Here is a 15,335-nt window from a genome sequence, read left to right as displayed (position 1 = left end):
GTATTATCATGATGTGTAATAAACGTACACACATACCCCTCGCCTAGTTATATACATTCACGCAAAAAATCAATTTCCTACAAGAACTAGTATCTATATGCGTGCATATATATATTAGAAGAAATGAAAAGTAAGAATTATGATTGTTAAGTTGTGATTAAACTATTAATTGTTATTAACTATATTTTAAAATAAATAAATAAAACGATTTGGAATAACAAGTTTCATGAAATTCATGTCTTTGGGTTTAGTATCCAAATTCTAAATTAAAATCCTTAAATAAACTTATTTTACTTTTAACACTCCAATATTAAATCTTAAAAAATTTTAAGATGTTTGTTAAAAGTTAAAGACGAAAGTCGTAGAAACAGGTTTTCTTTTGAATATTTTTTACCCAAAATTCAGGAGAAAATAAGGTGTTCTTTTAGTTCAACAAATTTTGCTTTTTGAAGAAATAAAATCAATTGAATTTGCCTCTTTAATGGTCAATATATACGAAAATTGAGAAGACATCAAATTAAGCAAATGTCCTGAAAAATAAAACATCTTTTAATTATGGTAAAACCTTATAACTACATCTATATCTCTTTGTTTAACATCAATCATCATACCATTTTAGACCAAACGAAAGGGCCTGTCGTCTAGCAATATCAATATATCTGAAGTAGTTATAGATCGATTCATTGACATTGGTGTGGATTTAAGTAATTTAGTATCACTTTGTTTAATTATAATGTAAGATTAATTCTTATTTACTGTATTTGATATATCCCTGAGTTAAATGGAGGCCATGGTAATAATGAGTTGTGACTTGTGAACTTAAAAGCAGATAATCTTAATAATAGAGAAGGACGAGTGTATATGAACCAAAACTAATAATATCGCTTGTGTTCGTAGCATTCTCTCTTCATTTCCTTCTAATATACGACAAGACGAGATAGCGTATGAAAAAAATGTCACAAAGGAAAAAAATACGGGAAGAATGTTGGTGGCAAACGTAAAGTTATTGTCACGGACATGAGGGATATTGAAGTGATTTATTAGCTTTATTAGCCTTGTTGTATGAAGAGATCTACCTATACTGTTAAAACAAAATCATTTTTTCATGTCATTGAACTAGAGTAACCAACTAGGATGTCAACTAATACTATTACCATTTATAGAAATACCAATAAAGTTACAAATATAATTTTAATATTGTATTAAATAAGGTTTTAGATATTTATGAGTTATAAAATTTTATTTGTCATTATTTATATCTTATGAATTCATAAGGTAGGTTATTATATATATTATTTAATTTAATCTTTTTGTTGCATTTGTTTAATCATTAGTGTATTATACAGAATATATAGTATTTCATTAATAAAATGTTATTTCCTAAGAAATAATGACACATTGAATAGATTATTAAATTGTTGCGTATTAATTGTATTGAATGACATAAGCATTAAATTATATATGTTATTAACTAATTTGTTTGATTATATGCTTGATATTAGCCTTATAGGATATTCATATTTATACTTCAAAACTTTAGGGGTATGTTTGGTTGAAGGTAATGAAATGAATAGGGAAATAGAATGGGAGAAGGGATGGAATGGATAAGGGAATGAAATAGATCATTACATTACTTTGTCTTGTTTGGTTAACCTATAGGAATGAAATGAATTATTTTTATATTGTTTGGTATCCATAAAAATTATAAGAATGAAATAAAAATAATAAAAACACTCATATCTCAAAATAATTTTTTTTACCAAAATTAAAAAAACACTACATTGGCGCGACGGTGGTTGTGGTAGCTCCCGTGACGAAAATGGTGGTGGCGGCAGTGGTGGTGGCGGTCAGGCGGCAGGGGTGATGTTTGTGTTGGCGGTGGTGGCGGCGGCGGCGGTGGTGGGGGTGAGGGTGGGGGTGGTCAAGCGATGATAGCATTGGTAGTGATGTTGATGGTAGGGTGGCAGCAACGGTGGTGGCGGTCAGCTGGTGGTGGTCAGGAAGCGACAATGGTGGTGGCGGTGATGGCCAAGCGGAGGCGATGGCAGTGATTGTGATGGTTACCGCAACGATGGTTGCGACGACAGTGGTGGTGGTACGCTGGTTGTAAGGTGGTGGTGGTGGCGACGACGACGATGGTGGTAGCGCTGGTGGTAAGGTGGTGGTGGCGACGGTGTTGGCAGTGGCGGTCAGGTGGTGGTGGTGGTGGTGGCGATGGTATTGGTGGTGGTGGTTGTTAAGTGGTGGAGTTGTTGAGAAAATATAATGAAGGAGGAATGGAATGAAAAAAAAGGAGGTGTGAAGGAATAGTTTTGATGGAATGAAATTCCATGTGTAATTGATGATTCCATTCCATTGAGCAACCAAACATCACATTTTTCATTCCCACGTAATGAATCGTTCCATTCCCTATGTCATTGCTGCATACCAAACGATACCTAGATGTAATTGAAGTTTAATTTGCTTTTGCCCTGAAACATGAAATACAGATAATGAATGATAAAAGATCTGCGTTTGTTTCTTAAGTGTAAGATAATTATTATTAAGTACTTGAGTTAAATCTGCATATATATACTATGATTGACAAATAAATCTATAACTTATTAAATAATAATACCGTATCCTTATTAAATCTATTAAAATTTAAATAATGTCATAAGAGCATTCTCATTCAATCCCTTATATTATCTGATGAGTGTTTTTATAATTTAGAGAGTGATTCAGGATGTTGTGAGTGAATAATTTTTATATTTTAGAAAAAATAGTGATTTTTCTGTATATTTGAAAGGTTACTGTTCATCCCCTATAATTTTTTAACATATTTTTAAAGTGGTTGTGAACGAATGAAACAGAAAAGGGAATTATAAAAGGTATAAAAAGTATTATTTAATTGAAATAGGGAGAAAAAATAAAATGAGTTTTAGTGTAATTTTTAGTTTAACGATAGGGGGTAGGATGAGAATGACACAATACATTTTCATGCATGTCGTAAGTTTATGAATATTTTTAAACCTTTGGGGATGATGCAAGGGTGGCAAATCATTCACAAACTCCACTTGCATATTTATATAACTAGTTTTAGAATTCTGATACATGAGATGCTTAAAAGAAATATAATTAAGATATAAAAATTAAATAATTAAATTTAATAAAAAAAAACCTATACTTTATCAAATTAAATTGTTTTATAAGTTCAAATTATATTTTCTAATAAAATATTCATATGAATTCATGATATACTTTCACATGATTTCCTTATAATCAAGTAAAAATGCAACTATTGATTTTATAAATGGTAATTATATTTTTGATGGAATATTAAATTCTAACAAAAGATGATAAGATGTTTCATTATGAATGACACAAAAAAAAAGAAGAACATCTTATATAAAATTAATATGAATAAAGCACGTTTTTGTATTACAGTTTCAAAAGAGATTGATGAAAACTCATGAATTCATAAAGGTTGAATTAGTATTTGAGAAAAAAATTGTTATTCATTCATAATTTTTTCACATTATCATTTAGACCTATAAATGCCATTATGTAAATTGATTTAATAAAAAAATATATATATGATTTCATTAAAGATATAAATATTTTGATTGTATTGACATAAATGCCCGCATATTTTTAATCCATATAATTTAGATAATTATTTAGTTGATTAAATGATGTATTAATATATTTTGATTACGCTGATATATATATGTTTTCATTAAAAATATAAAATAGTTTGAGCGGAAAATTTATGCTAAGAATGAATCTCTAAGTGACATACTGACACGTGTCCCAGTTATTTTCTTTTATCAGAATAAGTAGATTCTTTTTATTTTGTTTATTCGTGTATTCATTTAACGCCAAATAGTTAGATCTTCAAAGCAGATGAGGTTTTGTTTCAAATTATTACAACTAGATATTTTTATTAATATTATATATAATAATTGAATTTTGTTAAGTACAGCCTAAAGTTTACTATAGAGGGAGGGTAGCAAAGTTACCCGCGGATCCCTTATCCGACTCGCGGATCGTCAAAGACATCCGCCACTCGCGGATCCATCAACTAACCCGCGGATAGCCAAAAGACATCCGCGCAAGGAACAAGTGGATTGGTGAAGCCATCCACAATCCAAAACACTTCATGGAACTTCGTCATAATCCGCGGACGGTCACGCGAGCATCCGCGGAAGGAATCCACAAATAACTCAAGGGATTCATCATACGCATGATCCCCACGTGATATGGAAGAGCAATTGTAACAAACTACTTCTAGAAAATTCCCTAAAAACCTCCTGATAGCGACATCGGCCAATGGAAAGAAGACACCTAGACACGTAATGGCTATCCCATGACGTGCACAGATAATGGCTACACCATAAACGGGTCCAGGATGTCACATCCAATAAAAGCCCGACACGTGTCCATTCAGGCAGAGGAGGAATAACTTGATAGTGACAACTCCACCAATCATCTTCCCTCCACCTTTGGCTATAAATACGAAGATCATATCTTTGAGGTATTCATTCACACTCTCAAGCCTTAAGCAATTACATACTGTGTCTTACTTTATGCCGATCAAAGTACGATACTTATTCTCACGCCGGAGGGTGGTTACTGGAAGACCCCCCACTATGTCCTTCCCGTAACAAGACTCAACGGTGTTCTGTTTTGCAGGCATCAGCTTGGATCTGTTCTCATCGCTTCATTATACCCATATCTGGGGAAATACTTGATCTGACTATCCAGTTCGATCTAGTGTTTCTTCATTGACGCAATCCGGTTTTAGCTAGATACACGGTTTTTTACGGTTTTTTCGATTCACTTTGATCTGAAGATGAGTCAGAACCAACAGCCATCTATTGCTCCTGCAAGACCCCGTCGTACTGAAATTCTGGATGAATCAGTCCATGAAGGACAGGTGTCGGAGGAACCTCGCCGGAGCACCAGAACTCCGGTCTTCGAAAACATGACTGGAGAAGTTCCAAGGTTTGAAGACTTTGCACCACGCAGGAACACCAGAACCCGGGTCCGGGAAAACTGGACCGGAGAGTTCTTGAGGCACAAAGTCACCGAGATCCAACGGACCACTCAAACCCGGCTTCGGAAGACGGGGCCGGAGAATTTCCCATATACGATGGGGATGAAACGAGAGCTTATCAGGCCAGATCTGGTAAAAGCATTCTCACCCTAGAAGAGTGGTACCAATAGGAGAAACATCGTCTGAAAGAGGAGTATGAGCGAAGAGTGAGACGAGATCAAGTCCAAGCCAGGACGCTGACGTATGACTCGCCATCTCCGCCTCTGCCACCAGTACGACGCACTCAAGATCTAGAGTTGGAAGACAACTCTCGATCAGCTGGTCGTTCACTGGCAAAGAGCTGCGAAAGAAGTTACCACACCCAGCGTACTCTATCCCACAGAACCCCACGGGATACTCGGCAGAGAGAAACGTTTCAAGAGGAAGATTATGCGAGTGATGGTAGTTGGGACTATGGTAGGGAAACCTCCAGGCGTCCCAAGCCGTTAGTCAAACATGTTGAGTACTTCGCGATGCGGAAGAAGACTTCACCAAGCCATATCGCCCCGCTGCGTTCTCGGAAAAGTCAAAGTTCATTCCGCGGATAGCAACCGCTCCTTTCCCAACCAACATCAAGATCCCGAGCAATTTGGAAAAATACAATGGGATGACTGATCCGAGGGATCACCTGTTGAACTTCACAGCAGTTGGTGGAGTAAGCGGATGGACCCTGCCTTATTGGTGTCATATGTTCGCATTGACACTAACAGGAGCAGCCAGAGAATGGTTTAAGAAACTACCGGACGGTCAAATTAGCAGCTGGGACGACCTGGTAGCGAAATTTCCGTAACACTTCAGTCAGCAGCGTAAACATATCAGAGATGCGTCGGAAATCCTGAGTGTTTTCCGACGAGATAACGAATCACTGGAAGACTTCATCACCAGGTTCAACAACGAGAGCTTGAATATTGGTGGAATCAGTGAAGACATGCTGCGGGGAGCGTTCCGAGTGAACGCAAGGAGCCTTGAGATGGTCAGATGTTTGACAGGCCAGGATGGCATGCCCCAGACTTGGGACGCGATCATGTCCGCGGCCAAAGTTTTCGCAGCTACAGAAAATTGTTAGGGCGAGAGGCGCCCAAACAACAAACAAGATCCGAGACACGGAACGCTCAGCCAAAAGAGAAGGGTTCAATATGGTTAAGGATTCAGCCCCCGGAAAGCTAACCCAAGCAGTTTGATGCCAGGTCACTGATCGGGCAGAAACAAAAAGATAGAACCGCGGGCAAATCCGATCGGCAGCATTGGACCCCCTTGAAGGAAACCCCGTCCGAAATCTTAACAACAGAAACATCGAATTAAGGAAACCTCAACCGCTGGTCAAGCGAGTAAACCTGAATCCGAACAAACATTGCATGTTCCACGAGGACATCGGACATGACACGAATGAGTGCACAAGCTTGAAAAATAAGATCGAGTCCGCTATCAAGTCTGGAAAACTTGATCATCTGCTCAAAAACGTGTGACAAGGTCCGCGGAAGAACGCAGCTCTCGCAGATAAAGGTCCCCCGAGAAAGCAGATAAAGGATTTGAATGTACACATGATCCAAGGGGGACCACCTCGGAAGTTCAAGCGGAGGGAAGCAGATGAAGATGTGGACAAATGAACCCGTAGTTTTTCCAAGAGTGAAAGGAGGGTCGTGCATGAAGCAACCTCTAATCGTCACGGCTTTGTTCGGTAACTATCGGTCTCAATATGTCTTCTTCGATACTGGAAGTACGTCTAACATAATATACGAACAGTGTTTTGAACAGCTAGATGAAGAAGACAAAGCCAAGTTGAAACCTGTGCACGCCCCAGTTTCCGGATTTGGGTACGAGGTTATGCACCCCAAGGGGGTCATAACATTCCCAGTCACGCTAAGTGACGGGATCCACTCAAGGACCGAGGATGTTGAGTTCCTAGTCCTACCCGCGAGATCCAAAAATGACATAATCTTAGGGCGGGAAGCAATTGGTGACTTCAACGCCAATCCTTCCACAGCACACGGCGCAGTGGGTGTTCCCACGCGAACAGGAGTAGCAATCATCCGAGTCAACAAACATTGCTACACAACAGAGTGATCGAAGCCTGCGAAGGTACCCAAGAAGGCACTGCGGACATAACCGGAAAAATGTGTTGTCAATCCGGAACATCCGTAACAAACCGGTACAATCGGGGCCACTATCTCAGAAACGGTGCGCATCTTTCTGAAACAGCTACTGATCAAGAACGCAGATATCTTCGCCTGGAAGCCTTCGGATATGACGGACGTCCCACGAGATATTTCAGAACATCGGCTGCGGGTTAACCCCACGTATACACCAATCGTTCAGAAAAAGAGGAGGATGGGTCCCGAACAAACAAAATCCATGAACGAGCAAGTGCAAAGATCTGTTGCACGCAGGGATCATTCGCTAGATTTAGTACCAAACTTGGGTCGCGAATCCGGTGATGGTCCCTAAAAGCAACAGCTCATGGCGGATGTGCATCGATTTTAAGGACCTGAACAAGGCGTGCCCCAAAGATTGGTACCCGCTTCCAGAGATTGACCTCAAAGTAGATGCAGTGGCACCCTTCAAATTCAAGTGTTTTCAAGATGCTTACAAGGGTTACCACCAGATACGCATGGCAGCCCGCGATGAAGATAAAACCGCTTTTCGAACTGACCAAGGCACGTTCTGTTACAAGTGATGCCATTCGGTTTACAAAACGCGGGAGCCACGTATCAGTGGTTGATGGACAACACTTTCCGAGGTCAAATCGGGAAAAACCTGGAGGTGTACATGGATGATCTGGTCATCAAGAGTGTGGAGGAAGATCAAATGCTTCGGGACATCGAAGACGTTTTCTCCACACTCAGGAAAATAAACATGAAACTTAACCCTTCGAAATGTTCTTTCGGCATGGAAGAAGGAAAGTTCCTAGGAGTGATTGTCACCGGGGAGGGATTCAAAGCAAACCCGAAGAAGGTACAGGCCTTCGCCCGGATGCCCTCCCCGTCTTCACTAAAAGAGGTCCAAACGTTGAATGGAAGATTAGCGGCTCTAAATCGATTTCTGGTAAATCATGAAGCTAAATCTTACCCATTCGTGTCAATGTTACGAAATTGCCTGAAAAAAACACATTTCAAATGGACACCGGAAGCAGAAACAGCGTTCCTGGAAGTGAAAAAATGCCTCATGGATCTTCCAACATTGATTGTACCTCGATAAGGGGAACAACTTGTATTATACTTATCCGCTTCAGATATTGCAATTGGTGCAGTTCTCCTAACAGATCGCAAAGCCATCCAAACGCCGATATACTATGTCAGCTGAAAGCTAGCAGATGCCGAAACCCGGTACTCAATGCTTGAAAAACTTGTGCTGGCACTAGTTTATGTGGCACAAAGGTTAAAGAGGTACTTCCAAGGTCACCCAATACAAGTTTTGACAGACTACAAGCTGAAAAACGTATTGGCCAAACCTGAAATATCCGGGAAATTAGCCCAATGGGCAATCGAACTAGGCGAACACTCCACTAAGTACAAGCCTAGACCCGCGATCAAAGACCAGGTCTTGGCAGACTTTGTCACAGAAGTACCCACAGGCAAGGTCCAGGAATGCCTGCTTGAACAACAATCCCCGATCCCTTCCGATGAAAGTTAACAATGGACTCTGTTTACGGATGGAGCATCAAATGGGGAGGGATCAGGCGCGGGTTTGAAATTAATTAACCCAGACGGCCAAGAGTTCACCTATGCCATCAAGTTGAACTTCAAAAGTACGAACAATGAAGCTGAGTACGAGGCATTCTTGGCCGGACTACGGATTGCGAAGAAGCTCGGTGTAAAATTTTTAGAGGCTCGGGTCGATTCTATGCTTATTGCAGGACAGGTCTCAGGGACTTATGAAGCAAAGAACGATATCATGGCCTCATATCTGTCCCAAGCCAAGGACCTTATGAAACAATTCACTTCATGTAAAGTAGTGCACATTAAGAGAAGTGAGAATCGACCCGCGGATGCCTTGAGCAAATTGGCGTCCACCAGCTTCGAACACATGGGCAGAGACGTTAGGATCGAGATCCTAGACGCTCCGTCCGTTCCTCAGCGACAAGTTCTGGTCATCCAGACTGGCGCAATGTCGTGGATGGAACCAATCAGGGCTTGCTTGTCCTCCATCATCCTCCCGGAAGATAAGGCAGAGGCTCGAAAGATCCGCCATAAGGTGTTATGGTATCAAGTACATGATGGGGTCCTGTTCAGAAAGTCATTCCTTGGCCCACTGCTCAGGTGTGTAGACAAGGAAAAATCTAACTACGTGATACGAGAAATCCACGAAGGCATATGTGGCTTGCACGCGGGCCCAAGGATGGTCGTAGCAAAGATAATGAACGCCGTGTATTATTGGCCAGGAATGCACACGGATGCAGTCAAGGAAATCCGGAAATGCGACGCCTGTCAGAGGTATGCGCCCCAAACCTGGAGACCAAAAAACCACCTGGTGCCAATAACCTCAGCATGGGCCTTCCAGAAGTGGGCCATCAATATCATGGGACCATTCATAGAGGCGCCAGGACGGGTCAAATTCTTGCTCATAGCAATTGATTACTTCACCAAGTGGGTAGAAGCTAAACCACTTGCTCACATCACAGCAGCAAACGTCAAAAAATTCCTTTGGGAATACATAATCTGCCGCTTTGGTCTTCCACAGACGATAGTAAGCGACAACGGCACCCAGTTTGCTGACAAAACTCTGCAAGAATGGTTGTCGGAGCTCCACATAAATCAAGTGTTCACATCGGTAGCCCATCCGCAAGCCAATGGGTAGGTGGAGCGGGCAAACAGGAGTATCAAAGAAGGCATAAAAGCACGGTTGGGAACCAAACGAACGGGATGGGTGGATGAAATGCCCCATGTTCTATGGGCGCGTCGAACTAGCAAGAAAACAAGCAACTCAGAAACCCCATTCAGTTTGACTTACGGGACGGAAGCAATGATCCCGGCCGAAGTCGGTGTCCCATCCGCACCAATGCTTTTAACCACCGACAATGAAAAAGAGCTCCGATTTAACCTGGATCTCTTAGAAGAAAGAAGAGAGTTGGCCGCTATACACGAAAGCAAATACAAGAGCCAACTCCAAAAATACTATGATGCGCGGGTAAAAGTATGCGAATTCCACAAGGGGGATTATGTCTTCCGGAACAACGAAGCATCAAATGCCGAATTGCCAGGAAAATTAGCCCCCACATGGCAAGGTCCCTACGAAGTGGACGAAATTCTAGGGAAGGGCGCCTACAAGTTAAAAAAGTTAGATGGTACCCCCATACCCAGAACTTGGAACCATCGCGCAATTACGAAGATGTTATATTTAGTTTGTGATTTCCTTCTAGGCCTGCGTGCCTCATTATCGGCCTGCGTGCCTAGTATTTTGGTCTGCACACCAGATCGCGTTACTTTGAAATAATGATAGTTGAGTGATTATCTTTTAGAATTTCTTAGAATTTTAATTCCTGTACGGATAGGCCTGCGTGCCAATACTTATACTAATACTATATTTCGGATACATGACAGATTTAGCTCACACATATTTATATCGCACCATACAAGACAAAATGTAAAATCCAAAGTCATATATACAACCGAAAAAGGGATTACAGGAATATATATACAAAAAAAAGTGTATATACAACTACTACTCTTCACGACGGTAGTTGCAGAGTTGCTGAACGCCGTCCGCTGCTTCAGCAAAACCTTCGATAGCATCCTGGATGGGAAAATGCAAATTATCAAAAGCATCCATCTGGGCATCGTACTTTCCATCCACATCCACCCCGTGAAGGTCAAAATCTTCAATGGAGCGACCTTCCTGAGCAAAAGTTATCCCATCCTGGAAACCTGCCTTGCACCCCGAATCACTTAATGCACATAGAAGATCAGCAAGGCAATTTCCTAACTCATCTCCTCTATGAACACGAGAGATAACCTACGAAAACAATTCAAGAATCAGCAAAACGAAGTCACAAGCCATGAGAAAGATGGAGGAACCCATACCTTGGGAAAACCTTCCCGTATCAACCAGGCACGGTCGGAGGAAGCCTCCTCAGCACTTAACTTCAAAGAGCCCTGCTCACCAACGTACTTGGTGTTTTCCTTGATCAGATCTTCAATTAATTGATCCTTTTCAGCAGCGGCAGCGCGAAGAGTACTGATAACTTCCTCCTGAGATGCAAGGCGAGCCTCAATATCACTCTTGGCTTCTTCTGCCTTAGCAAGTTCAGCCTCACGAGCACGGGTCAAAACGCGGGCGGCCTCGAGTGCAGCATTTTGTCGCCGACACGCCTCTTCCCAATCCTTGGCAACAGCAGCTTGCCGCTCCCTCTCTTGTTCAAGAGCCCGTTTAGAATCTCTCAACTTCCACCTTTCGGTGTTAGCCTTTCCCTTTCTACCCGAAGCTCTTCCAACAGGTTCTCTTGAGAACCCCAGTTGTGCCCCATGAAGTTCCAGTCCCGGTACATCTCCTGGGTTGTGGAAACCAGGTTGGCCAAATGATATATATACGAATTGCCGACAGATACCCGGGACCGGTTCCGCTGGTACTCACGCTCTGCAGGAGGCACGCCCTCGTGAAGGAAATCAAAACACACTTCTCCGTCAGAAAACCGCGAGGAAGGAGTCAGATTCCATTCAGGGACATGCCGAGCGACACCGCTCTGCGTAATACGGACCCCCTCCCCCCCCCCCCCCCCCGCGGATTCATGGGGAGGTGGAGGAGGTACCACCACTCGCTAGGAAGGCTCCTCAGCTTCATGAGCAGGAGGCGAAGGCGGCAACTCCAACCTCTGGACACCAGAGGTGGTCAAACCTTCCTTGTACCACCCCTTACCTGCAGCAGACTGCCGACTAAGGTCACCCTTAGTGGGGGGAGAGTCCAAGAGTATAACAGGGGCTGCACAAAAATAAACTGCCAAATAAGCAACCAAACAATAAACACAAATCTACAAGTATATGAGATACCTTTAGTACGGACCGCAACGTGGTCACAAAGACGGACCCTCTTCGCTTTCGGAGGAGGAGGGAGAGGAAGATTCATTCCCTGCTTTTCACCAGCCACCTCCATCGGAGCACGGCTGGACGACGTTTCCTTTCTCTTGCGACCAAAGGCTGTACCATAAAACATTCAGTAACTGACGAGAATACGCAAAAAACTATCATTGGTTGTATCAAAGCCAAATTACCTGTCGCGAACATACCTCAGAGACTACAGGCTCCAGACGGGTTTGTTCAGGAAACAAAAAACTATCTTTGGTCTTGTCAAGGATAGGGAGCTCTTTCTTGTCACGGGCAGCAATGTGCATGACCCTAGGCACACCCGCCATAAGAACAGACAGAAGAAGACCTTCAGCTGCATAATAAACCAAAATTAGAAACCAGAATAAGCTCAGGAAGATCGATAAATCTACTTACATCCATCCGGCTTCCGGAAATATGGCACATCGTCCGGATAAGGCCATAGGCGACTCATCCCAGCCCTCACAAGAGCAGATTCAGGGATGGAACGCATAGGAGTGGGGTATGGAACAATTGTTGATACCACCCATGCCTTTCCAGACGATCAACGAATGGCAAGGCAAGCAATGGCTGATCCATTGAATGCCAGTACATGGGCGACGGGATCACGTCCTCCCGTATCCAGAAAAATTTCCTGGCCCAGTGTGGGTCCAGGAGTGGCGTGTCCACAGCAATAGCCTTCTGGTTAGTTGGAAGGCAAACGTAACGGCCACCCCTACCATGCAAGCGGTAGAACACGCCGAACTTATCAATAGTAGGCACAATGCCATGTGCCCGGCAGCAGAACTCAAAATGACGCATGCGCATCATCGCCGAAGCATGAAGCTGCAAAATATGAATCATATTCCCAGTTATCCGCTTACCCAGAAACTGGGTAACCAGAAATCGGAGATTCCCGGAGCTGAAATACTCGGCGAACACGGCCATCTTCCCCACTAGAGACTGGCTCGCCATAGAACCATTTCCGGCTCCCATTCTGGAGCTATACCATAAGCATTGACGACGTCTTAGAAACCCTTGACGTCCCAATCAATGGTCACAGAATCGATGGTCTGATAATCAGGTCTCGCTAACGCCATATACTTGGCTAAGAATCGATTACAACGAGCTATGGTCGCCGGAGAAGAAAACAAATAAGACTTTCTGGTTTGAATAGGAAGAATCCCTCAAAAATTCCGGCAAGATTATCTCAGTTGTTCGAATTCAAAGTAAGAAGATAAAGATGATATTGGCAGATATAAATAGTGGTAGCATTTAATACATGGAAAAGCGCAACGTAACTGGCTAATAATCAGATTGTGACACGTCAGGCGGAAAAACCAAAAGTCAAAAATTTAAAATCCCAAGGTACGGCGCGAACCAGCTGTCAAAACTTTTTCTGCGCATGACAGACCTGTCACATCTATCAAAATTCAGATATAATTGGCGAACTACTAGTTCTACAGTAACCAGACTAACTAAATGCTTTGGCTGCCACGTTAGACATTATTGGAATACAAGTTACAAAAAAGAACAAGAAAAGGACAAGTCACAACTGAAGGCGGACTGCTCATTGACTGGGAAATCATCAACGATCCGAGTAACCCTCTCGATAAACACAAAAGTTCAACACAAGTAGAAAATATAGTCCATTTCATTTCATATGTACAAGATTACAAAACAAGAAAAGAAATACATCGATAAATCTACACTATCACTCTATTCGTCGCGGGTGGCCTCCTTATCAGCCTCTGTGAGCAGCTTATTTACATGGAGGCGCAACTCACCAACAGCAGTGGGCTCGTGACGGTTCTTCTCTATATACTTCAGGATGTCAAAGGAAAGAGTATCAAAGGATTCCATCCGCGCGTCATACTCCTTTTGACAGTCCTAACCTTGAAGCTCAAATTTTGTAGGCGGACATCCCTCGTGAGCCATGGTGTATCCCTCCTGGAAGCCAGCTTGGCGACCCACCCGCGACGAGCTGACCAATAAGTCAGCCAAGCAATCCCCAAGCTCAGGACCTTCCTTGATGAGCCTGACAATCTGGTTCAGGTAAAGGTCAGCATAATATTCTCATAAGACAAAAGTAATCAAAGTGTTTACCTTGGGGATGCCGAATTTCATAAGCCAATGCCGTTCATCCGAGGCATTGGTGAAGGCCGCCTCCAGATCTTCCTTCTCTTTGGAAACGGAAGCAAGGAGATCATCCTTTTCCTTCACCTCCGCCGCAAGCCTCCGGACATCCTCATCCCGGGCGGCGACAAACTTGACCTAAGCGGCTATCCGCTCCTCCAGACGCTTGTAGTTCTCCTGGGCAGCCAGGAGGGCAGCTTCATTCTTCCTGGCCTCCGCCTGGGCGGCATCCCTCGCCGCTTCGGCTTTGACCATGCGCTGAACGGCGCGCTCAAGGTCGGTTTGACCGACCACCCAACCCTTAAATACCTCACGGATAGTCAACAACATATTAGCCAAATGATAGCTAAGTGATTGAGCCAAGCTAGCCTGAGTTTGGGAGTGTATCCTGTCACACTCAGATGGCGGGAGGCAGTGCTCAAAGAACTCTTGGCACACACGCGGATCGGTAAAGCGCCTCGGGACCAAGGTTCCATGAGGGGCGAAATACGGAGTCCCCTTGATTAGAGGACTCCTCCCCTTCACTCGTGGAAACTAGAGGGGTTACAGATGTATCTTTTGGAGGCACAACCTTCGTTTCCACCACTATCTCAGGTGGCGGCATATGGACATCCTCGGGAGGCACATCCTCGTAAACCTTCTACAGAACCTCCAGAGGCGGAGAAAGCGGATGCGGTGCAACGACAGCTGTTGATCCAGAAAATAAAGTTAAAACACGTCTACACAAAAACAAGGATAAAACTTCCAAGTACCTGAAGGCTGTCGGACAATAGTCCTCTTCTTGACCCGGTCCTGGAGCCGGGTCAGCTTGATCTTCTTTAGAGGTGGTCCCTCACCTCCAACTTTGGAAGCCTCCCCACCGACGGGATCATCGGCGTTCCTGGGTGCCTCCCTGCCAGCGGGATCATCAGCACCCCTAGAGGCCTCCCCGCCAGCGGGATCATCGGCAGTCTTGGAAGTCTCCCTGTTAGCAGGATCCTCATTCATATTAGCCTCCCCGCCAGCGGGTTCATCGGCATCAGAATCCTTGTTCAGGCCAGATACACCGGCGATATCCGACCTCTTCCTGCGGCGGACAAGATCTGCAATAGCATGCAACACGCCAGCAT

General features: G+C 43.4%; 1 protein-coding gene across 1 annotated transcript; it reads left to right on the top strand.

The window, feature by feature from the left end:
- Nucleotides 1–8,407: 8,407 nt before the first annotated feature.
- LOC143547895 (uncharacterized) lies at nucleotides 8,408–9,871 on the top strand. Its single transcript, XM_077039199.1, has 2 exons — nucleotides 8,408–8,648; nucleotides 8,733–9,871. Exons 1-2 carry the CDS (start codon nucleotides 8,408–8,410, stop codon nucleotides 9,869–9,871), a joined length of 1,380 nt encoding a protein of 459 aa, XP_076895314.1.
- The last annotated feature ends 5,464 nt before the right edge of the window (nucleotides 9,872–15,335 follow it).

Source organism: Bidens hawaiensis, unplaced genomic scaffold (genome assembly GCF_021521415.1).
Source record: "Bidens hawaiensis isolate Kalapana, Puna unplaced genomic scaffold, B.hawaiensis_p1.1 tig00014849_1, whole genome shotgun sequence".
Classification (NCBI taxonomy): Eukaryota; Viridiplantae; Streptophyta; class Magnoliopsida; order Asterales; family Asteraceae; genus Bidens; species Bidens hawaiensis.
The sequence above is the reverse complement of the archived record's forward strand: the minus strand, read 5'-3'. Positions and strand labels throughout refer to the sequence as shown.

What these genes read in the sequence shown, in the direction of transcription:
- LOC143547895 (XM_077039199.1), top strand. Translation starts at nt 8,408, where the DNA reads ATGCTTGAAAAACTTGTGCTGGCACTAGTTTATGTGGCACAAAGGTTA. An exon ending in TGTCACAGAAGTACCCACAG is followed by an intron (nt 8,649 to 8,732) that starts GCAAGGTCCAGG and finishes TTACGGATGGAG; the next exon opens with CATCAAATGGGGAGGGATCA.